The 27873-nt window shown below is 51.3% G+C and overlaps 2 protein-coding genes across 23 annotated transcripts; both read left to right on the top strand.

Moving 5' to 3' along the window:
* The first annotated feature begins 4435 nt into the window (after positions 1 to 4435).
* IL17RE (interleukin 17 receptor E) lies at positions 4436 to 15656 on the top strand. Of its 8 annotated transcripts, none has more exons than XM_069560849.1 (16): positions 4436 to 4548; positions 5754 to 5769; positions 6317 to 6439; positions 7047 to 7144; positions 7405 to 7564; positions 7659 to 7798; positions 8701 to 8769; positions 9857 to 9923; positions 10885 to 11060; positions 11141 to 11188; positions 11270 to 11318; positions 11501 to 11652; positions 13293 to 13361; positions 13841 to 13892; positions 13975 to 14073; positions 14559 to 15656. In XM_069560849.1, the coding sequence occupies exons 4-16, from the start codon at positions 7127 to 7129 to the stop codon at positions 15113 to 15115; spliced, it is 1656 nt and encodes a 551-aa protein (XP_069416950.1). In that variant the 5' UTR covers positions 4436 to 4548; positions 5754 to 5769; positions 6317 to 6439; positions 7047 to 7126; the 3' UTR covers positions 15116 to 15656. The 8 variants fall into 8 exon arrangements, with proteins under 8 accessions (XP_069416950.1, XP_069416946.1, XP_069416949.1 ...); XM_069560844.1 differs by lacking the exon at positions 4436 to 4548 and adding an exon at positions 5214 to 5430 and having other exon boundaries at positions 11504 to 11652; XM_069560843.1 differs by lacking the exon at positions 4436 to 4548 and adding an exon at positions 5214 to 5430.
* Positions 15657 to 16156: 500 nt separating this feature from the next.
* On the top strand, positions 16157 to 27855 carry IL17RC (interleukin 17 receptor C). Of its 15 annotated transcripts, none has more exons than XM_069560831.1 (19): positions 16157 to 16688; positions 16954 to 16975; positions 17150 to 17302; positions 17577 to 17651; positions 17742 to 17851; positions 18482 to 18593; positions 18865 to 18909; positions 20403 to 20542; positions 20750 to 20809; positions 22550 to 22604; positions 22690 to 22871; positions 22969 to 23016; positions 24392 to 24437; positions 24566 to 24687; positions 24956 to 25015; positions 25542 to 25590; positions 26869 to 26964; positions 27070 to 27108; positions 27203 to 27855. In XM_069560831.1, the coding sequence occupies exons 1-19, from the start codon at positions 16584 to 16586 to the stop codon at positions 27829 to 27831; spliced, it is 2148 nt and encodes a 715-aa protein (XP_069416932.1). In that variant the 5' UTR covers positions 16157 to 16583; the 3' UTR covers positions 27832 to 27855. The 15 variants fall into 15 exon arrangements, with proteins under 15 accessions (XP_069416932.1, XP_069416931.1, XP_069416937.1 ...); XM_069560830.1 differs by having other exon boundaries at positions 22966 to 23016; XM_069560840.1 differs by having other exon boundaries at positions 16237 to 16688; positions 17742 to 17840.
* The last annotated feature ends 18 nt before the right edge of the window (positions 27856 to 27873 follow it).

Genomic DNA, 27873 nt, shown 5'->3' with positions numbered 1-27873 from the left:
TGTCTTTTGACTGGATATTCATGTTTATCATTCAGTATTAACAGTGTCAGTTATGTGTTTCATGGTTTCCAAATGAATTTTAAAGTATCCTATATATAGGGAATCTGCAATCTCCATGAAGTGTAACATCCTTGTGAAACATCCAGTGAACACAGTATGTAATGGTGTGGAGCAGATAAGTGTAAAAGGGATGTGGGAAAGAGATCTGTGAACTAAACCCCCTAAAGTCTGACACGTTGTAAATGTTTATTGCTTGAAGGACGAGTGTCCCTTTGCTCTTACCTGCTTGACTTTATCATGTCTGGATGACGCCCAGATTCTAACTGTGGATCCCTGCCCTCCAGTCATTCTGTTCTATAAACATTCTATGTACTCAGTCTCTATTAGGTACTGGCAGTAGTTCTGTGTACCTAAGTTTTAGATGTCCTGATTATCTTTTCAAACTCGGTGTGTCCTGAACTTAACTCTTTGCCTTCTACCTCATATCCGTTTCTTTCTGCCTCCCTGTGTGCAGATGAGTATACCAAGAGCACAGCTGTGAATCATCAAGTCCCTTACTATGTGCTCTTGTTTTCTGAACAGCCAAAATTCCTTAATCCCTTTCAGCATGTCCAAAGTGTGGTCCCAGTGCATCACTCCTGGTTTATCTCCTGATAACCACACACTGTATGTCTGTCGGGAGAACCTCTCATGAATCTCCATATCAGTTCCATGTTTTCCCAATTTCCTTCAAAATTTTCCTTTCAAAAAACAAAAGTTTTCCTCTTCTACTTCTTTATTACTTCTCTTTCGAGACCTAGTTTATATGGTAATTCTGGAACCTTCTGGTTACTTCAAGGAGTAAGGGTTCCTTCTTTGAATTTACATGTCACTTTAATTTTATCTTCTCTATTGACAGAACTACTAACATTTTTTCTCACCCCTAGTAGCTAATGTATAGTGTGCTTTCTGAATTTATTGAGTGGAATAATATGTCCTACTGTAGACTAAAGTCATAACAAAGAACTAGACTGATGGCATGGGTAGGATTTGGAGAGCAGAGAGGTGCAGATGTAAATGAGTGGCTAATGGAGTTATGTGCACAGGCAGTGATTGCTAATTTTCAAAGAAGCAGGATATAAATAATTTATTAGTTTTTAAAAGTTTAAAATTTATTTGAATATTAGAATGGTACTTTACAGTCTTGGAGCACTTCTCAAGACTCATGAAAATTAGTGTCAACAACCAAAAAAAAAACAAAACCCCATTTGGTTAATTTAGTTTTCTACTTGTGGGGTTGTTGGGATTCTAACTTTTCTGGCCTCTCCAATCACTTTTTCCCCCTTGCCTCATGGTTGTAGTGTTCCCTGAACTAAACAAGATTCCCTTTGAAAAGGATCTTGATTTAGTGGAAAGAGGACTGTATTTGGATCAAAAGGCAGGTTCACATACCAAGATCAGCCCTGCCTAATTCACAAGAATGTTTTGAAGATCAAATAAAGTCTTGTAAAAGTGCTTAAAGAACTCTCTAACACTATATAAATGTGAGGGATGGTTATTAATCCCTGATCTTACGGAGCTAGAGGGTGTAGGCATTGGAAGTACCCCTAGTGAGCATCTAGTCTGTGGGAAAGGCAGTGTGCTGTAGTGGAGAAACAGTTTCTGATACTACACTGACTCAAATCTAGCCAGACATTTTGCTTCCTTTTGCCTTGATTGAGCCCCAGTGTTTGATCTAATATATGGGGGATCACAGTATCTACCACACATGGTGGTTGTGTGGGTTCAATAATGTATGTAAGTTATGCTCGTGCTTAGTCGCTGAGTCATGTCCGACTCTGTGACCCCATGGACTGTAGCCTGCCAGGCTCCTTCTGGCAACAGTACTGGAGTAGGTTGCCCTGTCCCCCTCCAGGGGCTTATCCTGATCCAAGGATCGAACTTAGGTCTCTTGTGTCTCCTGCATCGCAGGCAGATTCTTCACTGCTGAGTCATTGGGAAAACTCTGTGTAAGCTGTAGTATGTGCTTAGCTTAATAAATATCAAAATCCCTTCCAGTGATGAGCAGTGTTGGTACTTCCCTCTCATGGTGGGAGTTCCAGCCACTTCTCTTAAGCATAATCTCTTGCCTCCATATTCTGGAGTTTGATTCCTTCTGGAAGAGCAGGAGTAAGAAAGGGACACTTGTGTACTCTTGGTTTTTGTTGGTCTAATTTGTTGGGCCTTCTTGCCCAGGGTGCCCTGATAGTAGGCACAGTTGCCTCAACAGATCTTGGGAATCTGCCATTACAGGAAAAGCCTAGAGACCCTGCTGTAGTTGTCTGACCAGAGTCCAAACATGGATAAGGCTTTGTCAGGAAAAATGGCTGTCCAAGGCCCCCACAGTGTACTCTGTACCTAAGCACGTGTCAAGGCCTCCATGACCTCCTGAGGGCCTGGCTTGGTCCCCAAGTAAAGGTTATTGGAACATGAAGCCTGGATCAGCTCATTCAGACACAAACCACAGGTGAGACAGGCCTTGGCTACTTCCTAAAAGTAGCCAAATGCTGCAGGCCTGCCACACACCACTGTTGCCATTACTCCTGTTGGCCACCTCCTTTTCCAGCCAGAGAAGTATTCCTGCTCCTCCCTTGTTGACACTTGCCAGACAATCCCTACTGCCCTAGAAATCTGATCACTGTTAACTCACTCCCATAAGACATATGTATCCTTTATTCTTTCCACCTATTATGATTTCTTCCCCCACATTGTTAACCCTGCCAACTCATCACATCGTTCAGTCTAGTACTTCTGTGGATTACGGGGCCCAGAAAGCACAGATCTCCCTTAAGCAGTGTGTTGTGACAGAAAGAGCTAGAAAGACATGAGGGTGAGTCTCTTCTCCGTTTTGTATTTGGTTAAGTTACCTAATCTTCCCGGTGTTCCCAAGTCTGTAAGATGGTTTGGTAAGACTGACCTCAGGGGTTATAGACCAGTGGGCCAAGCCCATAGCCCAGAATCTGATGGTAGGAGTTCAGCAAAATGCTGGTCTTGCCCAGGGTGTACTGGAATTCACCCACTGTACTTTTTACTTTAAGCTCCTTTTTGGGAAAGGCTCCACAATAAATGAACTAGCAAAACAAACTTTCTTTTCTCCCTTCCTTCCCCTATTCCTTCTGTCTCTTCTGCCTTTTATACATGTTCTTTTTCTTCCCTTTCTTTCTTATGTATGTATATGTGTCTCTGTCATTTCTTTTCCACTTCTCCTCCCATACTTTAGCCAGAGTCAGGGAACAATTAACCAAATGTTAAATGTTTTCATTGTGAGAATCAGAAGATGAAAGTGTTAGGCTCTCAATTGTGTCCGACTCTGACCCCATGGACTGTAGCCTGCCAGCCTCCTGAACATGGAATTCTTCAGGCAAGAATACTGGAGTGGGTAGCCATTCCCTTCTCCAGGGAATCTTTCCGACCCAGGGATGAAACCCGGGTCTCCTGCATTGCAGGCAGATTCTTTACCATCTGAGCCAACTGGAAAGCCTAGAAGATAAAAGGAGTCAAAAGAGAAAAGTGTTTGAGAATGGAACCAACTTTCTCACTTGGTGTCCCCCGCATTAGAAAACACGTTATCGGTATAGATCTAAACCATTGTGAGCTAAGTGAAAAATTAGGGGGAAGACTCTGTAATCTATCTGAGCCACCAGGGAAGCCCAAGAATACTGGAGTGAGTAGCCTACGCCTTCTCCAGGGGATCTTCCAAGCCCAGGAATTGAACCGGGGTTTCCTGCATTGCAGGCAGATTCTTTACCAACAGAGCTATCAGGGAAGCCTTAGTATGGCCAGACCACCCTTTTCTCCCTTCACATCTTAGCAGTTTGTTTGCAGTGGTGGGCTCCAAGGCCAAAAGAACTTAGTCAGGTAGGCCCTTAGAAGCTCTCAGGAGCAGAGGGGCATGAGGCAGTGCAGGGAGAGGCCGTAAGGATGGGAGAAAACAGAAAGGAGCCGTGAGAGGCTGGCCGAATTGGAGCTCCTTGGGCTTAGAGACCTTGACCAAATCATTCTCCTTTCTGCTTCTTATTTCTCTCCTTAATTCACCTGTCTTGTAAGATAGTTAAGAGAATCAACTCTGAAAGTGATTCACATACGAAATGTGAAATAAACTGCTTAGATGAAACATCAGTTTATATTTACCCAACTACAAAGCACCTATTTCATGACATCCACTTCTAGGCACTGGAGAAACATAAAGAATAAGAAAAGATCTTTCTAAGGAACTCAAGAGTTAGTATTTTTAGGATAATGGGTACAAGGGGGTCTTCAGACAGTGGACCTGAAGACTTAGAAACTGTTGATGGAATTGGCCTAAAGATAGCTATGGTCAAGCTACTGAAAGGTACAGAGGGCTAATAACAGTGTCAAGGTACCTCCACCCAGTAGGTGTGCCCCCAACTTTTTTTCCATTGTGTGTGTCACCAAGGTGAGAGCTGAAGCAGCTCAAATGCTCCATGAGCAGGAGGAAGCTGTGGGACGACGGGGAGGGTCCCCACAGAGAACGGAGCCTCGTCAGCATCGGAAACCACAGGAAACCAGGTCAGTGCGTGGGGCCCGCTCCCTCTGCTCCAGCACTCAGCTCTGAGCTCTAGGGCCTCCTGAGCACACTACTGATTAGTGGATCCTTGAAGCTGGAGGCCCTTTGGCAGAAGAGCTAGAAGAACTGGCCAGTGGGTCATCAGAAAGCTACTCTATAATCCCGAGAGTCAGCCAGGTAGGGCCAGGGTGCGCTGGGGGACATGTGAGCTTTGTGTGCCTCCTACAGTGCGTTCTTGTTCCACTCTAGATAGTGCTCAGTCACCTCTGTCTCCAGCACCCAGTGCACAGAAGTGCTTGACAGCTCTGTTGGCCCTCTAAATGAGAGGATGAAGCGTGTGTCCAGGGGAGATCCAAGTCCAGGAGCTGCTAAGGGGCGGGTCCCATCGACAGGGTGTTGCAGGAGTAGGAGGGGTTAAGTAGATGCAACCTGCCATCCATCCCCCTCGCCCTGTACCCGCCTCTTTCCTGTTCTTTGCCAGAGCAAGAGCCCCCTTGCCCTTTAGTTAGGGGAGCGGGGTTTTCTGAGGGGCAGATGTCCCCCTGTCCCTGCACTTGGGGAAGGAATGTGGCTTGGCCGGCTGGTTGGGATCGAGGAGGAGCTCTGGGGCAGGGCGGGGCAGGGGCAGGCCGAGGCGAGGGCTCCTGCTGGCACTGCACTCCCAGCTGCTGCGCAGCTAGCCGGCCCAGGCCCTGCCGCCCTCCTTCGGGCCGTGCAGCCATGCACTGGGCGCCTTGACCCCACGGAAGCCCATGGGGAGCCCCAGACTGGCAGCCCTGCTCCTGCCTCTTCTCCAGCTGCTCACTGGCCTGTCTGCCTCTGCTGGGATTGGCTGCCCCTTCCTTCCCCGCTGGAGTACCCGCTGTCTACTGGCCTCTTGCATGGTAAGGGGCGCCTGCCACTGCTGGTGGGGACACCTGGCGCGCACAGGCTCATTCATAAAACTCCCCACTCTGCTGCCTGTCCTTTCCTATCACCCAGGTCCCTAAGCTCTGATGGCAGCATCAGCGTGTCCTCTACACCATCTTGAAGGGATAGCCATAGTCCCAGGGCACTGAGGGCCTGGGCAGGGTGGACCTGGGAAGAAGAGAGCCAGAGTGGATGGACTATTGGTTAATGGGTCTCGAGCAGGGAGAACACCCCTGTGAGAACCTCTGCTAATTATACTTCTGTCCTTTCTTTTCCCTACCCGGCCCTGTGCTTTCAGGATGGCAGTTTCACTGGTGAGTCTCATTCCCTGCCCTGCTCCCCTTCCCTGTTTCCTCCATTCTAATTTTTTGTTCTCTACCTAAGAAGTGGCATAGTATCAAGGGAAAAGCACAGGCTTTAGAGTGAGGACAAGCCTGGATTTGCGTTGCAACACTGCCACATACTCCACACATGGCTTCGGGCAGTGCATGGCGTCTGAGGGGTACAGCAGCAGAGTAGAAATGATTGTACAATGAAAACTGTTGTCCCTGAGCTGTGGGGAGGATTGAATGAGAGCCAGGTGAATCTCCAGGCACTCCGCCTTGACTAGTCCCTCACTAGTCAGTCGTACAACAATGATCCTTCCTATTTTACGGTACCTTCTACTTTACAAGGTATTTTCCTACGCATTATCTTACTTAAGCTTGACAGCAGGCCCACTTTATGAATGAGGAAGCTGAGGCTTACAGGAGTCTGTAACTTGCCTCAAGTCACTTGGCCGGGGTGTAAGTGGCAGTGCTCAGCCTCAAGTCCAACTTGTCCTGGGACCTTACCGTCTGATTTCCTTTTCTTCTGTCACAGGAAGGTCTGCCCAGATTCCTCACCATACCCAGCCGGCCCCTCCCCTCTCCCCAAAGCCTTGGTGTGCTTGCTGCTGCCACCGTCCCCACTGCTGGTGCTTGCATCTGGTGTCAGGTCCCTTGGGTATGAGAAACAGCGCTTTGGGCCATTCTTAGAGGAGATGGGAATTGGGGGAATTGGGGGTGAGCCAAGTAAAATGTATCATACTAAAAGAGATGTTGGTCCTGTTATCAACCTCAGCAGAGACTTCGGCCATCCTGAAATAGCATACTGTGACTACTGATGAGTTCTGGGGTATCATTTTGTGAATGTGTTTCTCCTTTCAGCTGGTACCAATTCTTGGGATTAAAATTGTTTCAGTTCTATGAATTTACTATTACTATGTTCTAGTTGTAAGGCAAGTTCTTATAAGAAAGAACAGACAGATCTTATTCAGTTCTGCATTTTTCTTGCCTACCTCAGTGCCTGGGACATACTAAATTCCCACACACTACTTAAGAATTGACAGTTTATAATTGTTCACTGTTATAAATAATGCTACTATGAATCTTTGTATACACATAGATTTTTCTCTACTTAAGAAATTAATTCTCTTTGATTGTATCATAACTTGTTTGGGATCATTACCCTCCCTGATGTAAAATGATTGACTGTCCAACACCAGGTCACATCCTCAGATAGGGGAGGGGCTGTGAAGGACTGGATAGTAAATGTGTTGTTCCCTGTGCAGATCTTCAGTGGGGTTGGCTCCACCTCCTAGTGCAGAAATCCGAAAAGTCTTACAAGTTCTGGTTCTGTAGGAGACACAGGATGCCAGTGTCTGCTCAGGTACTCTCCCTGCCAATGCCAGCCCTGCCCTATGCCCTACAGCCCTTCCCTTTCTGGCCTCTCCTTCTGTTCTCCAGTCACCCAAGAGAAAGGGAAAGCGTGGAGCTCAAGTAGACTATTCTGTCCATAACACAATTAGGGACACTGAAGCTTAAATGTTGGGCAGCTTCCCTGATGTACCTCGGGCTGCTCCATAGACAGGAATAGAAGCCAGAGTTCCTGATTTCTGTCCTGAGGCCAACCTTGCTGTCTGCCTGCAGATGAAATTGCTGAGTAGCTGCTGCCTCTCTGAGAAGGGCCATCACAACTCCAGCCTCTCCCCAGATACCTCCCACAAGGGGCTGCGCTCCAAAAGAACCCAGCCAGTGGATCCAGAGGCAGGGGAAGATCTCTCCAGATCCGGCTCACAAAAGCTTGGAGGTAGGCACATCATGTGACTGGAGATGGTGGAGCCAAGTAGTGGTGCCTGTGCTAAGGCCAAGAGACAAGGCCACCAAATCCCCCTTCTCCCCAGGACCTGAGTTCTCCTTTGACTTGCTGCCTGAGACAAGGGCTATTCAAGTGACCATTCCTCCAGGCCCAGAGGTCAGTGTGCGTCTTTGCCACCAGTGGGCACTGGAGTGTGAGGACCTGAGCCATCCCTTTGATGCCCAGGTATGGAGTGCCATCTGCCTATAAAGCCAAATCACACAGGGCTGGAGCCAAAGTACCCACCCATTGTACAGATGAGGAAACTGAGGCCCAGAAAGGAATGGTAATTGTCCAAGACTTCTTACAAGTCTGAAGTGCCTATCATGAAGACTTTGAACTAGAGAGAGAAGATAGGGGGCCGTGTCTCCTGGCAGGAGAGGAAGGGAAGAGGGGGTAGAGACCTGGGACAACCATGAATGCCTTGCAAGGTGAGGAATATGGCACTTAACCTCAGTGCGATGACCCTCAGTGAGATTCAGGTTGCCTTTTCAGTTCCACCAAGAAGTTGTTTTCCCTGGGAAAGTAATAAATTGGTCACATCTGTCTTGATACCCTTTGATCTCTCTCTCTCTTGTCACTGCTCCTCAGAGAATGAGATGTCCGCTCTTCTCCCAGCCTATGGCCTGACATCCCACCTCAACCTCCAGTTATCACGGATACTCTTGTATACAGTTGGAGCCATTTGCAGGGACTGATGCTGTACCCAAGTCCCTCAGCTCTCCACATTTAAAATGATGATGATGCCTCTCGACATCATCGTGATGCTAGCATTTAATGCACTGAGTTGGTGCTTCTAGCACCTAGCACCCTCCCTAGCATACAGTAGGGGCTCAATAAATGTATATTCCTTTCCCCAGCTCCTCCCTCCCCCTATTCCATGTATTGAGACACTTAGAGCAGATGGTCAGACTACAGGACAGAGACCCCCTGAGAATAAATTTGTCAGTGAAAGAAATAAGCCTCAGATAAGAGGAAAAGCAGGCTGTATGGTGGGTAAGTTCCCAGCTTCTTCCTGCCCTTGTCCAGGGTGCCTCTGCTCTTTCTCAGCCCCCTCTTCATCTTTCCCTTTGCTGAACTGTCCGCAGAAAATTGTGCCTGGGAGCCGCGCTGTAGACCTGCCTTATGAATTCCTTCTGCCCTGTCTGTGCATCGAGGTGAGCAGAGGAAAAGGTGTGGGTGGTCCATGGCTCCACTCCTAGGCCACCCAGACAGCACAGTTGGTCAAGTGTATCTCCACTGAGTCTGGTTTTAAAAGGGCTGGTGTTAATGAGATGCTGGTGGAGACTGGTGCCAGGTAACAGTGAGCCTCACACTGGGTCAGAGGTGGAGGTGTACTGCTGATCATGGGATATTCCGGGGGGTGATTCCAACCTCAGCCCCACCCAAACCCAGCTTGCTTTTGTTGAGATCCAGCCTCAGCCTACCCACAGAGCAGAATAGACAGCTGCCTTCACTGGGTGTCCTGAGCCGTTAGGGTGAGGGCTCATGGCTACTGCAAGGTTGCATATGGCTCCAGAAGTGTCATTCCCACTAGCCCTACATGACAGTCCTCCTCCTCTGCCTGTAGGGCTGGGGGCACCTAGCATTAAGACTTCTTTTAAGGGACTTCCCTGGTGGTCCAGTGGCTAAGACTTCACACCCCCAATGCAGGGGGGCCAGGGTTTGATCTGTTGTCAAGGAACTAGATCCTACATGCTGCAACTGAAGATCTCATGTGCTGTAACTAAGACCCAGCACAGCCAAAGAAATAAATATATTTTTGAAAAAAGGCTCCTCAGCTAGACAGAAAAGTCTGGGGGCCGTGTTACCAGGAAGGAGATGAAAGGAAAGGTACAGGCAGAGACATGTAATGAGGAGCGCCTGCCAGGGGTACAACCACTGGATGTTGTGGGGAGAGGCCTGGCAGGGCACTTGGCAGCTTGGGAATTGCTGAGAATGGACACCTGGGAAGGCAGAAGTTGAGGAACATGGACCTCATGATTTGCCTCTTTCTGGGGCTAGGTTCTCCTCTCCCAGAGAAGAGGACTCAACCCCTCCCTCACTGACCTCACTGCTATAGTCCGGAGTTCCTCCCCAAGTGCCTCCACCCTGGCCTGCACTCCACACGGCTCCCCCTCCTTGGTGCCCACCCAGCTCAGGCAGCTTGTGTCCAGGCAAAGTCAAGCCAGAATGAGATTCAAGTCTGAGTGATGTTGGGAAAGCCAGTCCTCTGACCTCCATTCCTGTTCCTTTCTCCCACAGGCATCCTACCTGCAAGAGGACACCGTGAGGCGCAAAAAATGTCCCTTCCAGGGCCAGCCTGAAGCCTGTGAGTGCTGCTCACGTGACTCCTGTGCACACACACCTTCTCTCTGTCTCTCTCCCACACACACATACATACACACAAACGCACGCACATGCACACCCTCTACACTGGTCTGGGAGGAAGTCCGCAGAAAGCATGAGGCACTTTCTCTGGAATCAGTGCGGAGGCAAGTCATGGACTACCATGCCTGCTAAATCAGGCTGTTGAACATTGTCCTGGGCACTATGGGAGGTTCAGAAATATCCACCCCAGGAGGCAGTGTACTAAGAGGGCGGATCAGAAGACCTGGGCTCACTTCCCAGCTCTGCTACTCATTCTTCTCCGAGCCTCATCTGTGAAATAATGATACTTGCCCTGCCTCACTTTCCAACTCCTTATGAGACTGGAATTCAATATTATATGTGAAAGTGATTGGTGACATCTATGCATATTGTTGAGCCCAAATTGCAGAGACAGGATGCTCAAACATGACAGATGAGTAGCACCAAGCAGCCTATGGTCCAGGGCAGGATTGTAACTAAGGAATAGGCCATAGGGCATGACCTGTGGGGACAGAGAAGCCCATGATGGTTGTCTCAGGGGAAGGAGAACCCCATGGTGGTTGGATAGAAAAGGTCTCCTAAAGGAGGTGACACCTGAGTTGGACTCAGAAAAAGGGCAGGATTTAGAAAGAAGAGAACAGAGGATAAAGCATTCCTAATTCTGAGAGGAATGTAAGAAAAGATACGAAGATTTTGAGTTTGGGGAGCAGCAAGGAGTTGGCCAGAAGGGAGGTGCAAGAAGGAGAGGAGGTAGCTAAATATAAAAGGTAACAGGAGGGGCTGGAAGTGGCATGCTCCTTTATCACCTAGGCAGACCATGGCTGTACCAAGCTCCTTCAGAAATATCATCTCCTGATGCCCTGGGGATTGGGATCAGTTTCAGGCCTCCTGGGCCTCACTCTTTGCCCCTGCTGCCTGCCCAGATGGCTCAGACTTCTGGGAGTCAATGAACTTCACTGACCACAGCCAGCACAATCAGATGGTAATGGCCGTGACACTCCGCTGTCCACTGAAGCTGGAGGCCTCCCTGTGCCAGAGGAGGGGCTGGCCCCCCCTCTGCGAAGACCTCCCCAATGCCGTGGCTCGAGAGTCAGAGGGGGTGAGTCAGGCCTTCCTAGGGCCTGGGCAAGCAGGGCTAGGGCCTGGGGCCCTGCTCTCAACTCTCTTCTCCCCCAACAGTGGTACATCGTGGAGAAAGTGGACTTGCATCCCCAGCTCTGCTTCAAGGTACCAGCATGGGCAACAGGGACCGGGAAGGGTGTGCATGGTGCCTGGAGCTTGCTGACATGCCCTTCTTGGATTTCTCAGTTCTCTTTTAGAAACAGCAGCCACGTTGAATGCCCCCACCAGACATTCGGTGAGCCAATAAGTGACCCTGGCTGGGACCCCTCTCCCACCATTTCACCCTCACACAACTGTGGTGAAGCCAAACTCTGTCCCTGCCCTAGACTTCTCTGTCAACTGCAGCCCAGCTCCTATAACCTCCCACAAAAACATCATCTCTCACCTGACACTCTCCGCCCCTCCCCTGCTCCACAGCAGCTCCATCCTGGAATGTGAGCATGGATACCCAGGCCCAGCAGGTGGTCCTTCACTTCTCTTCAAGAACACATGTCACCTTCAGTGCTGCCTGGAACTACCCAGGCTTGGGGCAGGACAGCGTGGTGCCCCCCGTGTACAGCGTCAGCCAGGTATGGCCTAGCCAGGGTTTGTCTCCCACTGGGACCTATTGATTAGACACATCAGGGAGAGGCAACCAAATATCTGACTTACAGCATCTGCTGATTTAATGACTTGATAAGCCAGTATTCAGCTGCCTCCTCTGCCAGTCAGTGGAGTCTTCGATGGAGCAGTTTCTAGGCCTTTCCATTTCTGAACCAACAGGGATAAACAGGCAAGAGGCTGGCCCTCCCACTCCCAGCTGCTCTCTGACCCACTCCAGCTGCCACCACATTTTGTACTGATGCCCTCTCCTGAACCAGCTGTTCTCCACACACCCCTGCCTGCCTCCACAAGGCATCGGGCAGGAGTTCTCTGTCTCTGGGAGACAGAGCCCCAGGAAGCTGAAGTGCTCTTTGCAGAACACTGGGAACCACTGACAGATTTAACTCTATCATGTGAACTAAAAACAGCTAACTAGCAGACTCTCTCCTGTGTATCTGACATAAAAACCACCATCAAATATATCCACAAAACCACAGCACCAAGCTGACTAAGCATGGCTCGCTCTTCTCAGTTCTTTCTTACTCGCATGCAGCTTGTTTATTTGTTTTATAGTCTTTGAGGGCTCCCAAGCAGACAGATGGTAGTAAATGCTGTAGATTTAAGACAAAATCATGTGGGATGACCTAAAATAGGGAGCTATATCCAAGGACTCCTTTATTGCTGTGAGCTGGGAACATCATTGAGTTTAACCATGGTTTGAGAGCCACTGTATTATACCCGCTCACAGCTGGCTGGAGAATGGAGGCTGAGGAAGGGCTGGGACAGGGTGGAGGGTGTTTCCAAAGAATGGAAGTTGATCCACCCTAACTAACCCCCAGGACGCAGGGTGAAGCCACATCCTGCCTGTAGATGGAGGGCCGTCAGTTCAGCGTGCATTTATTCAGTGCCCACTATGTTCCCACTCTGTAATAGGCCCTGGGAGATATAAGAAAAGCATGTAACACAGCCTCTGCCCATAAGGAGCCTATCGTGTAATAAATAAGCACTACTACTAAATGAATACACACTGCACTGTGTACTGTAAATGGCATCCACCTGCATATTCCTATCTGAGGCTTTCAGTAGCCCAGTAACATAAGGATTATTATCCATTATACACAGATGAAGAAACTGAGGCTCAAGGAGGAAGGTAGTCTATCTCGATGCAAAGATCCCACTGGTAGGAACAACAAAGGCAGTGTTAAGCCTGACTTTGCTAGCTGTGGTCTCCTGATTCTACAACTTACATTCTTTCCAATGGACAAGCTGTCCCTCCAGGTTTGCGGGGCAGAGATTAACGATCTGGTTTATGAGCTACTAGAGGACAGAACCAATGTCTGTGCCCACCTTGTTTCCTCAGGGCTTGGTGCAGAGTCAGTACCTAGAGTATGTTTGTTGATGAGTGCCTGATTAATGTGTATCTGTGCCACAGTTCAGATCTGGGAATGATCAGCAGGATCTGGGAATGAAGCCTAGGAAGGCTTCTTGTTCAGGTGGCACTTGGCCCTAAGCCTGGTAGGATTGGGGGTGGCGTGGAGAAGGGAAGACCACCGCATGGGCAAAGGCTCAGGGGCTGCACGGAGCCAGATTTGCCTCTGTGGGGACATTTTGCTCTTCGTTCCCACAGACTCGGGGCTCAACCCCAGTGACCCTAGACCTCATCGTTCCTTTCCTGAGGCCAGGAGGCTGTGTCCTGGTAAGAAATTCTGCCCTCACTCTGCATACACACCCCTGGCATCTATGCCACAGGTGGCACACGGAGCAAATCCAGTCGGTAAAAATGTTTGATTTGGCCAGCACAGTGTTTGAAATTGGAATTAGTTGCCACCATTTAATTAGTGGGAGACGTCATATTTTTAAAAGTTGATTTCCAGCGATTCTTGAAAACTCAGAAAACCTGGTGCTTTGTGTCCACATTCAGACATGGTAATTGGGATGGGAGCTCAGTGGCGTCTGATTACTTCAGTCAGAACTTGTGCCTCTCCAGCTCCTCGTGGGTGCCCTGGTCCACTTTGGGTTTACTTTCTGAGTTTGCCAAAGCTGGCCCAGGCACAAACCCTGTGCTAGAGGAATGCCCTCTCCAGGGTCCCCCTCTCCATCCTCCCACCTCATTCAGCTTCCCCTGGGAGAAGGGTTTACCTTGGCTCACAAGGGTGGGGGGCTCTCTGCCCTCAGGTGTGGAGGTCAGATGTCCAGTTTGCCTGGAAGCGCCTCTTGTGTCCAGATGGTGAGTTCTGGGGAGAGGACGGGTTGTGAGAGGGAGGCTGGGCACAGAGGAGCTGGGCTTCGCCTCACCCTGCTTGACTCAGTCTCTCACAGACGCCTGGGGCTCCTGATCCTGGCACTGCTGGCCTTCACCACCCTGCTGGGAGTTGTTTTGATTCTCACGTGCCGGCGTCCACTGTCAGGTAAGCTCACTCGGAGGTAACCTGGGGACTTTTTTGGCTCCTAGGCCAGTTGCCCTCCCATTGCTCCCCTGCCCAGGATGCCTTCCCAAAGAGCCTCCTCCCTGCTGTGGGCACCCGTCCGTGTTACCAAGGCTTTTAGCCTTAGGCCCCCTAGTGGGCAGAGATGGTTAAAGCAGGACAAAGGTCCCTCTGCAGGTAGTTCTCTGCGGCGTCTCTAGGCAAGAGGCAAGTGCGGTGGAAATGCAGCTTGCGCTGCACCTGTCGCCCTGGCCCTTGCCTCTTCCGGGGCACCTTTATCTAAATTAGCCCAAAGGTGCCCTACAGACTAAAGCTGCCTTGAGTACCCAACCCTGGCGCAGATGAGGAACAGGGAAGGTGGAGGCGGGGTGATGTTCAACTCTATCAGGTAGCCCCGAGGCCTGGGAGGAGAGGGCTGCGTTTTCCCTTAGCCCCGCACCCTGCTCATCTGTTGCTCCCGCCCCCAGGCCCGGGCCGAGCGCCGCCGGTGCTGCTGCTGCACGTGGCGGAGTCTGAGGCGCAGCGGCGCCTGGTGGGAGCACTTGCTGAACTGTTGCGAGCCGCGCTGGGCGGTGGGCGCGACGTGATCGTAGACCTTTGGGAGGGCACGCGGGTGGCGCGCGTCGGCCCCCTGCCGTGGCTCTGGGAGGCTCGGGCGCGTGTGGCGCGGGAGCGGGGCACTGTGGTGCTTCTGTGGAGCAGCGCCGGCCCCAGCCCCACCGGCGGCCCGGATCCTCGCGCTGCGCCCCTGCGCGCCCTGCTTCACGCCGTCCCGCGCCCGCTGCTGCTGCTGGTTTACTTTAGTCGTCTCTGCGCCAAGGGCGACATTCCCCCGCCCCTGCGCGCCCTGCCCCGCTACCGCCTGCTGCACGACCTGCCGCGCCTGCTGCGCGCCCTGGACGCTCGGGCTTCTACTGAAGCCGCCACCCGGGACTGCTTCGTCGCCCGGCCGCGCCTGCGGGGTCGCGTGGAGCTGTGCCGCAGGCTGGAACTGGAGGCCGCCAAACTTGCCGACCACGGCTGAACAGAGCTCAGCGCAGTCAGGATGTCTGTGACTGCAGGCCTAGGGCCACTGGCTGGAACCCCCTCACTCAGCGTCCCCGCCCACTCCCCACGTTCCCCCAGTGCCCAGCCTCTTCCTCCTGCTCATGTTTCCTCAGAACCCTCAGGGAGAGTCTCTCTTTACCGAGGACGCCTTTGACCTCTGTCCTGTGGTGGGTGGGGATCATCACACTTCCTCTCTCCAAAAGTTCCAGAGAATAGTGCACGTAGGCTCCAGTCCACACGGAGAGCTTAGGGCTTGGGGAGGCAGGAGAGATGGCAGTTCTGACTGGGAGGCGCTTCCAGACGGAGTGGGGGGCGGAAGGGGCAGGGGGAGAGGGCAGAACACCCCTTTGGGGCTAAGGATCCACCTTTTTCAAAAGGGGGCCCTGCCCACAGTTGGAGGGAGGAGGGAGGGCTCTGGATCCAGGGAAGTCTTTGACCCTGGGTAGTGGGGGCAGAGGTGGGACAGTGGAGACTGAGAGAAAGATGAATAAAAGAAAACATGATGGGTAAGCTAAGAAACACAAGGTGCCTCTTCAGTGTGCCCAGGGTGCTGAGCTGGGGGAAGGATCAGCATTACCCTACCCAGGGGTGGTTATACATCATTCTGTGGGCCCAGATCCTCTGTGTCCACATCCATATCCACATTTGTCACGTTCTCAAAAGCAGTGCCTCTGAAAAGGCAAAGGGGGATCTGGAGATCTTGATCCTCACTGTGATTCTTCAGAGAGAAAAAGGAAAAACAGGTGGTATGGGTCCATGGTCACGCAGCTAGCCTGTGGCAACAGCGCAATTAGGACCCTGTCTTCCTGCCTCTGGGTCCTGGGTTCCTCCCCCCGACGCCACACTTCAGCATAAGCCAAGCAGAGATGAGAAGCCCACTTTCTCGTGCCTTTAGTGCTCCTGTCCCACAGTGAGGCCCAAGGAGAATGTGGGAAGGGACCCGGAGTCCCAGAGTCATATGGGAAGTGAAAATGACCCAGGATTGCCCAGAATCCTCCTCCTCAGGGACTCCCAGAGTGAGTAAGAGCTCCCTTACTCACCCATTAGGCCACCACCCTCTCCAGGGGCCCCTCCCAGCCAGGTGTCCGCAGAGAAGGAGGAGGAGGAGGGGAAGAGGAGGAGGGACTGAGCCACCACTCCAATCCAGGGCTGCTGGCTCCCAAGTCTGGTGTCGGTGGGAGGGACCGGGGGGGCGGGAACAGACGGCTGCCTGCCGGGAGCCAAAACGAAAGCACTCTGACCGGGACTGGCCTGGAGTCAGGACTCCCGGGAGAGGAGAGCGCGAGCGGGCCAGCGCCGGGACCCCAAGGCTGAGGAACGATTCCAGCCTCTCCTACCTCGAGGCCCGCGGCTGAGTGGGAGAAGAGGTGTGGTGTCTGCCCCCCCTCGGGGGGGGGGGGCGCAGGACAGGGCCTCAGGCCTGGGTGCTGCCTGGCACCTGGAAGATGCCTGTGCCCTGGTTCCTTCTGTCCTTGGCTCTGGGCCGGAACCCCGTGGTCCTCTCTCTTGAGAGGGTTGTGGGGCCTCAGGACACGGCCCGCTGCTCTCCGGTGAGTCTGGGGCCCTGGGCGGGCTGAGGAAGACTCCGGGTTCGGTCTGGGGCTGTCGAGGCCCTAGCCTGGCTCCTGTCACTGCCATCCCTGTCAGAACCGCCCTGGCTGGTCTGTCGGGTGCTGATGGGGTAGGAGAAGAATGGGGAGGGGGCAAGATCTGAGTTCTTCTGGGAGGGACTCGAAAAAGGGAGAAAGAGTCGGCGGCGGAGGCAATGTTAGATTCAGAAGCATAAACTCTGACTTGTCTTTACCTCTCTCCCAGGGCCTGTCCTGTCACCTCTGGGGTGAGTAGCTCTACTTTTAGAGAGGAAAGATCTTTCTGGGTTGGCAGCAGGGAAGAGGGTGGGAGCTGTTCAGCCTAGGGAGAGCCCAAAGCTCCTTGGCCCTCCGGGGGTATCAGGTGCAACCAGACTCTGGGTCTGAGAGGCTTCAGCACCTACCCCGCCCTTCACACACAGATGGTGACGTGCTCTGCCTGCCTGGGAGCCTCGTGTCCGCCCCAGGCCCCGTGCTGGTGCCCACACGCTTGCAGACAGAGCTGGTGCTGAGGTGCCATGAGGAGACTGACTGTGACCTCTGTGTGCGTGTGGCCGTCCACTTGGCCGTGCACGGTGAGCCTGTCATCCTGTGACTGGGCATTGGGTGCACGTGAGTGTGTCTGATGTGGACACGAGAACAGGGCGGGGGGAGTCTGTCAGCTAGCCTGAGCATCCTCAGATTCTCCTGGAAGACACTGGCCAGTGCACACCCCCCAAGTCAGCCTGGTCTCACCGCCCACCCCCCAGGCCCCAAGCCTGGCCTCTGCTTCCAAGCACCAAGCTTCCTGGAAGGAAGCCAAACCCAGAGCCGAGGCTGGAGCTGTGCCTTGCTCTCGGGCCCTTCCAGGGTACTGGGAAGATCCTGAAGATGAAGAGAAGTTTAGAAGAGCAGCTGACCCAGAGCTTGAGGAGCCTAGGAATGGTGAGGAGAAGCTGGCCAACCCAGCTGTCCCTGCCCAGAGCCTTGCCCTCCCTCCTGGGGCTGACCACCTCCCCGCCCTGTTGTTCACAGCCTCTCTCCAGGCCCACATCGTGCTCTCCTTCCAGGCCTACCCTACTGCTCACTGCGTCCTGCTGGAGGTGCAAGTGCCCGCTGCCCTCGTGCAGCCTGGTCAGTCTGTGGTATGCAAAATAATAAAAACGCTAACCACTTCCTAAAGATGAGATTCATGAAGTACTTTCATGTGCATTATCTCAAGTCCTGATCTCGGCAGGGCTGTGGGCAAGTCGTTTCAGTCCTTCATGCTTCAGTTTGCTTGTCTGTAAAGTGGGAATAAGAGTAGTCCCACCTTGGGAATTCCCTGGCAGTCCACTGGTTGGGACTTCCAGCTTTCACTGCTGAGGTCTGATCTCTGGTCAGGGATCTAAGATCCCACAAGCCATGAGATGTGCCTACCCCACCAAAAAAAAAAAAAAAGAATAGTCCTATCTCATATGGCTGTTGTGAGAATTAAATGAGTTGATATATGTAAAATACCTGGTATAATGCCCAGCTCGGAAGAGTCTCAGAAAGTTTAATTTTTCTTTTGTAATCCCTTAACTGAGTGGGTGGCTGTAATCCCTTAACTGGCCCTGCTGCCACTCCTCCTGAAGGTGTGTATCTTAGCACTAGAGTCCTTGAGGACATGATGGAATTTGGGGCCATACAGTATAGTCATTGGTTGGGAACAGGGCAGAGGGCAAGTGGAGAGGGGTCCATGGAGAGGATTCTGAGCCTTATACCACCAGCCTTCCGCCACCCTCTCCTCACAGGGCTCTATAGTATTTGACTGCTTCGAGGCTGCCCTGGGGGCTGAGGTGCAAATCTGGTCCTACACTCAGCCCAGGTACCAGAAGGAACTCAATCTCACGCAGCAGCTCCCTGGTAAGTGACCCCAGAGCCTGAGGGGCCCCAAGTCTGGCCCCTTGTCTCTCTCCCCACTGGCCACTGCCTTCTGCACTTGCCCCCTTCCTTGTCCCAACTTCACTCAGGCACTCTCACCCCCAGCCTCCCCAGGTGACATTGCTCCCCAGTGGGCACTGAAGTAGATATGGGTGATATTGAGGGGACAGGGAGTCTTCCCAGGGGTTGGTTTGCTCCCCTCTTTTCTCTGGCCCCTAACCCCACTGGAGGCTTTTCTGTGATCTCTCCCCAGACTGCAGGGGTCTGGAAGTCCAGGACAACATTCAGAGCTGCTGGGGTAGGAGCTAGGTCCACCAGGCTGGGAGGAGGGAGGGGCTTGTTCTGGAGTGGGAGGGACCCTGGGAGTCAACTTCAGGTCTGGCTGCCACACCCCACAGGCTCACAGAGCTCATTCATTCATTTATCACACATGATCTACAGTAGCTCCTACTCAGTGCCAGGCATTCAAAGGTGAATTCTCACTCCTTAGAACAAATATTTGTTCATACCAGAGACATCCAGAGGCCCAAAGCATGGTCAGGATTATGATGTAACCCCCACCCCGCCCCAATATATCAACATAAAAATAGCTTTGAACCATAAAATAAAGGCTAAGGATCTCAAGGTTCTGATGATGTTTTTCACATGGACTATTTGGACTTTTGTTTTGTTCCTTTTAAAAAAATACTTTATTATGGTGTACCATACATACAGAAAACTGTAAAGTGCACTAATTTTAATTCTAGTTCAATTAATTTTTACATATGTGTACCCTTGTGTAACTACCAGCACATCAAGACAGAAACACTGTGGGGCTTCTGAACTTTTAAGTTATTTCAGCTTCATTTTCTGCTTAGTTTCTAAGCTTGATGCCTCTTTGGTAATTCATTTAAGACTGCTCAGCACCAGGGCTTTGATATGCAGATACACATCACGGATTTCATGTCTTTATTCATTCAGTAGACCTTGATTCACTTAGTCATCAGATATTTATTGAGTAATTATTCTGCCCAAGGAATATCCCTAGGCACTGGAGATAAACCAATTTAAAAAAAAATCCCTGCCCTCACAGAGCTGACATTCTAGCTGGGAGTCAGGGTCATAGTAGACGTGACAGAGGACACTTCCAAGTGTGAAATATACAGTAAGTTAGATGGTAATTAATGCTACAAAGAAAATTCAGGGAAGAGGGATATGGAGGTTGGGAGTGGCAGTGGTCAGTCAGCAAAAGACCTGAAAGAGGCGAGGGAGGAGCCATATGCGTATCTGAGGGGAGAGGGTTCCATATGGAGGGAAGAGCCAGTGCGAAGGGCAGCAGTGTGTCTGGTATGTTTAAGTGTTAGTAAGAAGGACAGTGTGTCTGCAGCAGGTTAATTAAGGACATGAGTACTAGGAAATGAGATTAGAGGGGTCACAGCAGCCGGACGAGAGGGACTTGCAGGCATTGTAAGGACCTTGACTTTTACTGTGGGAGTGAGGTGGTGGGGGCAGGCATCAGAAGGTTCTGAGCAGAGGAGAATGCTTTATTTTAGTGACTACAGGGTACTTTCTGGCTGCAGAGGGAGAAGCAAGGAGAAGAGCCATCTCCAGACCCCCTACTGGGATCTACACAGGTTCCATCCTGGGGTGCGGCCAAAGTTTGGGTTGCGATGGAGACAGGCTCTGCCCTCCAGGGCCCCCCTAGTCTAAGGGGTTTGAAGGAAACTCCAAAGGGCAGTGGTTGGGTATGACCCAGGCTTGGGTGTGCGGAAGCAGTGAGGGAAGACTGTCTGTCTCCGCATCCCCCTGCAGCCCTGCCCTGGCTCAACGTGTCTGCAGATGGCGAGGACGTGCGCCTGGTGCTGGACGTCTCTGAGGAGCAGCGCTTTGGCCTCTCCCTGTACTGGAACCAGGACCAGGGCCCTATAAAACCCTGGTGGCACAGTAACCTGGTGAGGCCTCCCCCTCCCCAAGTCCATTCCCATGCTAAAGTTACAAGTGCCTTATCACAGGGGACCCTTGAAAAGGACACAGCCACCCACGGTCAAAGCAAGGATCATCGGTGGGGAAATAGCTGCCTGCCGAGTGTCCTTAACTTTGGCCTGCAGCCTTCCTCCTACTCATCTTATCCAGCTTCTCCCCTTCTACTTGTCCCACAGACTGGGCCACAGACCATTACCTTGAACCACACAGACCTGGTCCCCTGCCTCTGTATTCAGGTAGGGGCAGAATCCGGCTGGGGGCCCAGGGAAGGGAATCAGGGAATTGGTGAGAGGGTTAGTCTTCACCTGCCTGGTGGAATCTATGGCTCCTAGGGGGGCTGGCCCGCCTTGACCTTTGCTGTCCTGTGTCTTCTGCTTGTGTATGCCCTGAACACTCTTTCTGCCCTTTGAAGACTTCTGCCACTCCTCTAGTTCCCTCTCTGGGCTTCCCTGGAGAGCAGAGCCTGTGTTATGAACTCGGAGTCATTTGAATCCTGATTCTTGCCATTTCCTAGCTCTGTGACCTTGAGCAATTCACTTCACCTCTCTGAGCTTGTTTCCTATAAATAAAATGAGAATAACAGTACCAGCCTAAGAGGGCTGTTACAAGGAAGTGTGTTACTTCCAGCTTATATATGCTATAATAATACATTCTCCCTCTGTACATTAATTGGTCATCAGGTCCCATGTTTTACCTCTGATATTAACATCTCTCATTCTCACTACCTGAAATGCCCTCACTTCTTTTTCATACACCCTAATCCTTCCAGTTCAAATGTTACCTCTTTCCCAAAGCTTTTGTTTAAACTCCTGGCCTCTCCTATCTCCAAATCTTCTTGTATTTCTCTCTTTTCTGTTCATTATTTATCATCGCTTTTGTTATTTGGGCACCTGTCTCTTATTGCACAAGACAAATCCTCAATAAATGGAGTGCTTGATTTATTAATTTGTATACATTTTATTCTTACTACAACTGTGAATCTGTAATTTCCCTGAAGGCAAGGAAATAATAATCTATTCAAAGTTAGTAATTTCCCTGGAGCTTTGCATAATGCTTGGCATGTAGTGGGTGCTAATCAAGTTTGTTAAGTTAATGAATGAATGAATGCGTGAAACTCTACTGCTTAGCACAGTGTTAGGACATAAAACAGACACTCATGAAATGTTTGCTGTGACATAAATGTTCTGATTGCCAAGCACAATGCCTGCTACATAGTAGGTGCTCTTAAAGGTTTACTGAATAAATTATTCTATTTCTCCTGTGCTTAGAACAAGGCTAAGCCACGAACGGGTACACTTAAAAAGTCTATTGGAAGAATAAATGGAGAATAAATGGATGTGTCCTTCACACTTAGCACAGTGCCTGGCAAGTAGTGTGTTCTCACAAAGTGATTGTGGATTTAATTGTCAAATGTCCCTATGCCTACCATAGTGCTAAGACACGTAGTACGTACTCATTAAAAATTTGTCGAGTGAAGATGTTGCCAGATGTTGGCATGGGGATTGCTGAAAGAATAAATGTGTGCAATTTTTGGGCTTTGCAGAGAACAAGAAGACCATATATTTGTAAAATACGTCCTCCCTCTATATTCAGTATCCTAGAGGGATTAGTTCCAGGACTTCTGTGGATACCAAAGTCTGTGATCCTCAAGTCCTTTATATGATATAAAATGGTGCAGTATTTACATACAACTTACTCTCATACTCCCATATACTTTAAATCATTTCCAGATTGTTCATAATACTGAATACAACCTAAATGCTATGTAAACAATTTCGTGTAGACAAATTCAAGTTTTGCTTTTTGCAACTTTCTGGAATTTTCTCCCCAAATATTTCTAATCTGAGGATGAGGGAAAGTGGATAAGGAGGGCCAAGGAGGGCTGACTGTTTGGGGCTGAATGAATGCATCCTCAGGGCTTTAAGCAGAAGGTTGGCTGGGTTGAACTGACCTGCGGAGCTCTCTTTCCTTTCTAGGTGTGGCCTCTGGAGCCCGACTCTGTCAGGACCAGCATTTGCCCCTTTAGGGAGGGTGAGTGAACAGGTCCTGCCAGGGCGGGAGCAGTGCGGGAGGGACCTGCTGGTGAGCAGTGCAGTGACCTGTCCTCTGCCTGCAGACCCCCGCGCACACCGAAACCTCTGGCGCGCTGCCCGGTTGCAGCTGCTTCCCTCGCGGGGCTGGCGGCTAGACGCGCCGTGCTCGCTGCCCGCTGAGGCCACTCTGTGCTGGCAGGCACTGGATGGGGGCCCCTGCCTGCCGCTGGTCCCGCCGCTGCCCCGAGAAAACGTTACAGTGAATGTAAGTGAAGCAGCAGGAGGTTCCTGGGGTTGGGGAAGGAATGGGAGCCCAGGAGCCCACTTTCATGACCTCATGCATTACCCTCTTTCCACAGAAGGTTCTTGAGTTCCCCTTGCGGAAAGGCCACCCCAACGTCTGTGTCCAGGCAAGAAGGGGGCGCCAGAGAGCTGAGCTGGGGACAGGACCTGCACGGACCCCTAGTCTTCTGGATCCACTTTATCCTTGGGTCCCTGGAACAAAGTGGTTACTGACTCCCTCTTTAGGAGTTCCACTGTTTACCTTAGCAGTGCATGGCATGAGAGCCTGGGCACTTCACCTGTCTGAATGTCAGTCTCTTCATGTATTTAATTGGGATGATAACAGTAACTACTTCATAGATGAAGATTAAATAAGTGCTTCACCTTGGTGACTGGCACAAACTAAATGTTCAGCAAACCTTAGCTGCTTTGATACTTGTTATAATTATCCCATTTCCCTACCTGGAGAAATGGGTTGCTTTACAACTTCAAAGGGTGGTTATAAAAATACTAATTCAAGATTTATTGAGCGCCTACTATACACCAAGCACTGTTTTAGGCTCTTGGGATAGCTGTGTCAGTGAATAAAACCAATAAATATTCCCACCTTTAGAGAGCTTATGTTCTAATGGAAAAAGACAGACAGTAGACATAATGAGTAAATTACATAGTCTGTTATAATTGTGTATAATTGCTATAGAAAAAGATGGGGAAGGATAAAGGAGGGTTGTAGTTGCAGTTTCAAGAGGGGCAGTCAGATGAGTCTTCTTTGAAAAGGTGGTTAGACGAGAAGGGAGTATATAAAGTGCTATCAGAAATGAAAAGAGTAGGGACTTCCTGGCAGTCCAGTGGTTCAGACTTTGCCTTCCAGTGGAGGGGGTGCAAGTTTGATCCCTGGCTGGGGAGCTAAGATTCCACATGCCTTACAGCTGAAAAACCAAAACATGAAACAGAAGCAATACTGTAACATTCAATAAAAACTTTTAAAATAGTCCACCTCAAAAACAAATTTTATTTTTTTAAAGAAATGAAAAGAGCTAATTTAGGCTGGGCTTCCCAGGTGGCTCAGTGGTAAAGAATCCACCTGCCAATGCAGGAGACATAGGTTTGATCTCTGGATTAGGAAGATGCCCTGGAGAAGGAAATAAACCCACTCCACTATTTTTGCCTGGGAAATCCTACTGGTAGAGGAGCCTGGTGGGCTACAATCTATGGGATCACAAAAAAGTTCAGACACAGCTTAGAGATTAAACAGGGAAGCAATTTAGGGCCGTTAGACCTGTTAGCACAGATAACCTCACAAGGCTGAGGCTGAGAAAGATGGAGTGATTCCTCATTAACCAGCTTTGAACGTAGATCTGCCTAAGTTCAGGTCCAGAGTCCAGACTGCCTCCACCCCTAACCCAACAGGCCTCCCCTTTGTCTCTCTTTCCTTCTCTTCTGATTTTTCTGGCCTCAGCTTCTCTTTTCCTCATGTCTCTAACTCTGGCCTCTTCTGAGCAGGTGAGCACCTGGGAGAAGCTACAGATGCAAGAGTGCTTGTGGGCTGGTGAGTGGGACCTCAGGGGAGGCTGGGGCAAGGGGTGAGCCCAGGAAGTGCCAGCCCGTGGGGTGAAGGTCAGGCATGGAGCAGGGTTGGGTTGGGTCTAACTCAGAGTGGGCTCTCACCCTTTCCAGACTCCCTGGGGCCCCTCAAGGATGACATGCTGCTGGTGGAGACACGAGGCCCCCAGGATAATGGTTCCCTCTGTGCCTTGGAACCCAGTGGCTGCACCCCACTGCTCAGCAGGGCATCCACGGTGAGGGATGGTGGGCCCTCCTCCATGTCCCTTTCTAGTTCCATCTCACACCTGACCTCAAATTTTCACTCTCTTCACATTCCGCTCCTCCAAGCCAAGCCCTGTGCTGGTCTCTGGGATGTGGGGGTGACTTAGACTTAGACCTTGTTCTCAGTGGCCTCTCAGAAGTCTCCCAGTCCCCCTCCCCAACTATTCTGCCCACCTGTAGCCTGGTGGTCTCCTAGGTGTGTTGCCTCTAGGTGACAGCCCCCACTCCTTGGCTTGGCAGAGGGCAGCTCGCCTTGGAGAGCAGTTACTACAAGACGTGCAGTCGGGCCAGTGTCTACAGGTAAGTAGGTGGCAGGAGGGCCCTTCCCAGTGCCAAAAGGCAACAGGCTTCAAACCCTGTCTTAAACTTTTTCTACCTCTTCCTGTGCCCAGCAGGAAAGAGTGAAAACCCTTCTGGGTCAGGGTCCTCCTCACTGTCCTCCAGCAGCCATCCATCCATGTGCTTGTTTTCTGTCCAGCCCAGGGGAAGCTAAGGGTTGAGCCACTGTCCCCAAGTTGCTCGCTGCTGGGTAAGAAACCAGCAAACAGATAACCACTGGGTTAAGACAGTCAATAACCAATGTGTTAAGCTTTGGGTTCCAGGGGACATTCAAGTAAGTGTCTCTTCCTGTGGGCCAGTTCTGGCACCAGGAGGAAGGCACAGTCCAGAAAAATGGCACAGCATGAGCAAAGCAGAGCAGCTTGTGGCAACCTGCTGTGTGTAGGGGGAAATATGCATGGTCAAGGCTGCAGATTTGGGACTGGAACTTGGTGGGTGTGGAACACCAAGCTGGGGCCCTGGATTTGCTTTTGTTTGTATCTTACAGCTGTGGGACAGTGACCTGGGAGCACTCTGGGCCTGCCCCATGGACAAGTGTGAGTATTACAAGAACTGCCCTTATCTGTACCGGGAGCTGGAATCTTGACAGGGACCATTCCCAGGGAAGCACACACAATGGCCTTGTCCTTTCCTGGCTAAGATCAACCAGAGGGTAATTCCTTCATTAATTCACAAGCTAATCTGGTGATCCCAGCATCTCCAGAGACACAATCCTTGTCCTCATGCCAGTGTCCAAAGCCCTGAATGCTTATAGAGGGGAGCTGATCTAGGTCAGGCAAGTTCAGGGGAAAGGTTGGAAGTGAACTCTGAAGGCTGAGCTAGATGAAGGGGGTAGGTAAAGATGCATTTTTGTGAAGACCCTGGGTGATTTTTTGAGGAACTCCAAGGTGGCCAGTGTGAATGTGTTTTGAGAGGTAGACCTCTGTAATGAGATGACATGAGGGCCATTGTAGGGCCTTGGGAACCAATGTAACCAATTTGGATTTTATATTAAGAATAGCAGGAACTTCCTGAAAGGCTATAATCAAATTTGCATTTAAAAAGATCTCGGGCTGCCATGTGGTAGTGAAAGTGAAAGTGAAAGTCAGTCAGTTGTGTCAGACTCTTTGGGACCCCATGGACTGTATAGTCTATGGAATTCTCCAGCCAGAATACTGGAGTGGGTAGCCTTTCCCTTCTCCAGGGGATCTTCCCAATCCAGGGATCAAACCCAGGTTTCTGCACTGCAGGTGGATTCTTTACCAGCTGAACCACAAGGGAAGCCCAAGAAGACTGGAGTGGGGTAGCCTATCTCTTCTCCAGGGGCTCTTCCCAACCCAGGAATTAACTGGAGTCTCCTGCATTGCAGGTGGATTCTTTACCAACTGAGCTATGTGGTAATGAGTTAGAGGCAAAAAAGAAAGAGGTCAGGGACACCAGATAGAAGGCTGCTGCAGTCATCCAAGAGAGTGAGGTCAAGAGTCCAGCAACCCTAGCCTTGGAGTGGGGGCAAGAATCTTAGCTGACATCTGAGCACTTATGTCCATCCAGCATTGTGTTCAGTGCTTTACGTGGATCAATACATATAGTCCTCACAAGAATCCTGTGAAGTAGATACCACTGTTATCTCAGTTTTACAGAGGTGAAAACTGAAGCAGAAGGTGAAATCACTTATCCAAGGTCACCCAAGTAGATTGATCTGTGTTCATATCCTGTACTCTGACCCTATGAGCTCTGACTTTGGGCAACTCTCTTCATTTCTCTGAGCCTCAGTTTTTCTCCTTCATGAAGTGGGGGTCTCTTAACAAGCCCATCTTTTCCCTTCATTCTCCTAGATATCCACCAGCGCTGGGCCCTGGTCTGGCTGGCCTGCTTACTCTTGGCCGCTGTGCTTTTCCTTCTCCTTCTTCTCAAAATGAACCCTGTGAAAGGTGAGCGCTTCCTAGCTCCCCATTCCCCAGGGGCAGGACTGGAAGTTGGCCAGGAGAAAGCGGGGACCGGGCTGACTGGCTGCCTCCGCTCCTCTCCCCTCGCAGGGTGGCTGAGGCTCTTGAAGGAGAACATCCGAGCGGGGGGTGAGTGTGAGCAAGAGCGGGGCGGGGGGCCGCCCCCAGCGGGCCGGGCCTCGGGCCAGCTCACGTCTCCCTCCCGCTCTGTTCTCTCCCACAGCGGCCTCCCGGAGCCGCGCGGCTCTGCTCCTCTACTCCGCCGACGACGCGAGCTTCGAGCGCCTGGTGGGTGCCCTGGCCTCGGCGCTGTGCCAGCTGCCGCTGCGCGTGGCCGTGGACCTGTGGAGCCGCCGCGATCTGAGCGCGCAGGGAGCGCTAGCCTGGTTCCACGCGCAGCGGCGCCAGACCCTGCAGGAGGGTGGCGTGGTGGTCCTGCTCTTTTCGCCCGGGGCCGTGGCGCTGTGCCGCGAGTGGCTGCAGGATGCCACTTCGGCGCCCAGGGCGCACGGCCCGCACGATGCCTTCGCTGCCTCGCTCAGCTGCGTGCTGCCAGACTTCTTGCAGGGCCGCGCGCCCGGCCGCTACGTCGGGGCCTACTTTGACAAACTGCTGCCCGCAGACGCCGTGCCCGCCCTGTTCCGCAGCGTGCCAGTCTTCTCTTTGCCCTCACAGCTGCCCGACTTTCTGGGGATTTTGCAGGGGCCCACCGCCCCCCGCTCCCGACGGCTCGCGGAGAGAGCGGAGCAAGTGTCCCGGGCCCTGCAGCCCGCCCTGGATAGCTGTTTCCGGCCCCCGGGGGCCCTGGGGACAGGACGCGGGATGGGGCCTGAGGCAGGAGTCAGAACTTGAATAAAGTAGGACGCTATTTTTCTACCCGTGTCTCCAGTGTGT

The sequence above is a fragment of the Ovis canadensis genome, chromosome 19 (genome assembly GCF_042477335.2).
Source record: "Ovis canadensis isolate MfBH-ARS-UI-01 breed Bighorn chromosome 19, ARS-UI_OviCan_v2, whole genome shotgun sequence".
Lineage (NCBI taxonomy): Eukaryota > Metazoa > Chordata > Mammalia > Artiodactyla > Bovidae > Ovis > Ovis canadensis.
Note: the sequence above shows the minus strand (reverse complement) of the source record. Positions and strands in the feature narration are given on the sequence as shown.

Bases quoted from the DNA above. Each gene is read 5' to 3' on its own strand.
- IL17RE (XM_069560843.1), top strand. From the start codon at position 5,299: ATGGGGAGCCCCAGACTGGCAGCCCTGCTCCTGCCTCTTCTCCAGCTG. The intron at 6,440-7,046 runs GTATGAGAAACA...TTCCCTGTGCAG, and splicing joins TCTGGTGTCAGGTCCCTTGG to ATCTTCAGTGGGGTTGGCTC. The intron at 11,189-11,269 runs GTACCAGCATGG...TGGATTTCTCAG, and splicing joins ATCCCCAGCTCTGCTTCAAG to TTCTCTTTTAGAAACAGCAG.
- IL17RC (XM_069560828.1), top strand. From the start codon at position 16,831: ATGGGGAGGGGGCAAGATCTGAGTTCTTCTGGGAGGGACTCGAAAAAG. The intron at 20,543-20,749 runs GTGAGGCCTCCC...CTTGTCCCACAG, and splicing joins CCTGGTGGCACAGTAACCTG to ACTGGGCCACAGACCATTAC. The intron at 22,605-22,689 runs GTGAGTGAACAG...CTCTGCCTGCAG, and splicing joins CATTTGCCCCTTTAGGGAGG to ACCCCCGCGCACACCGAAAC.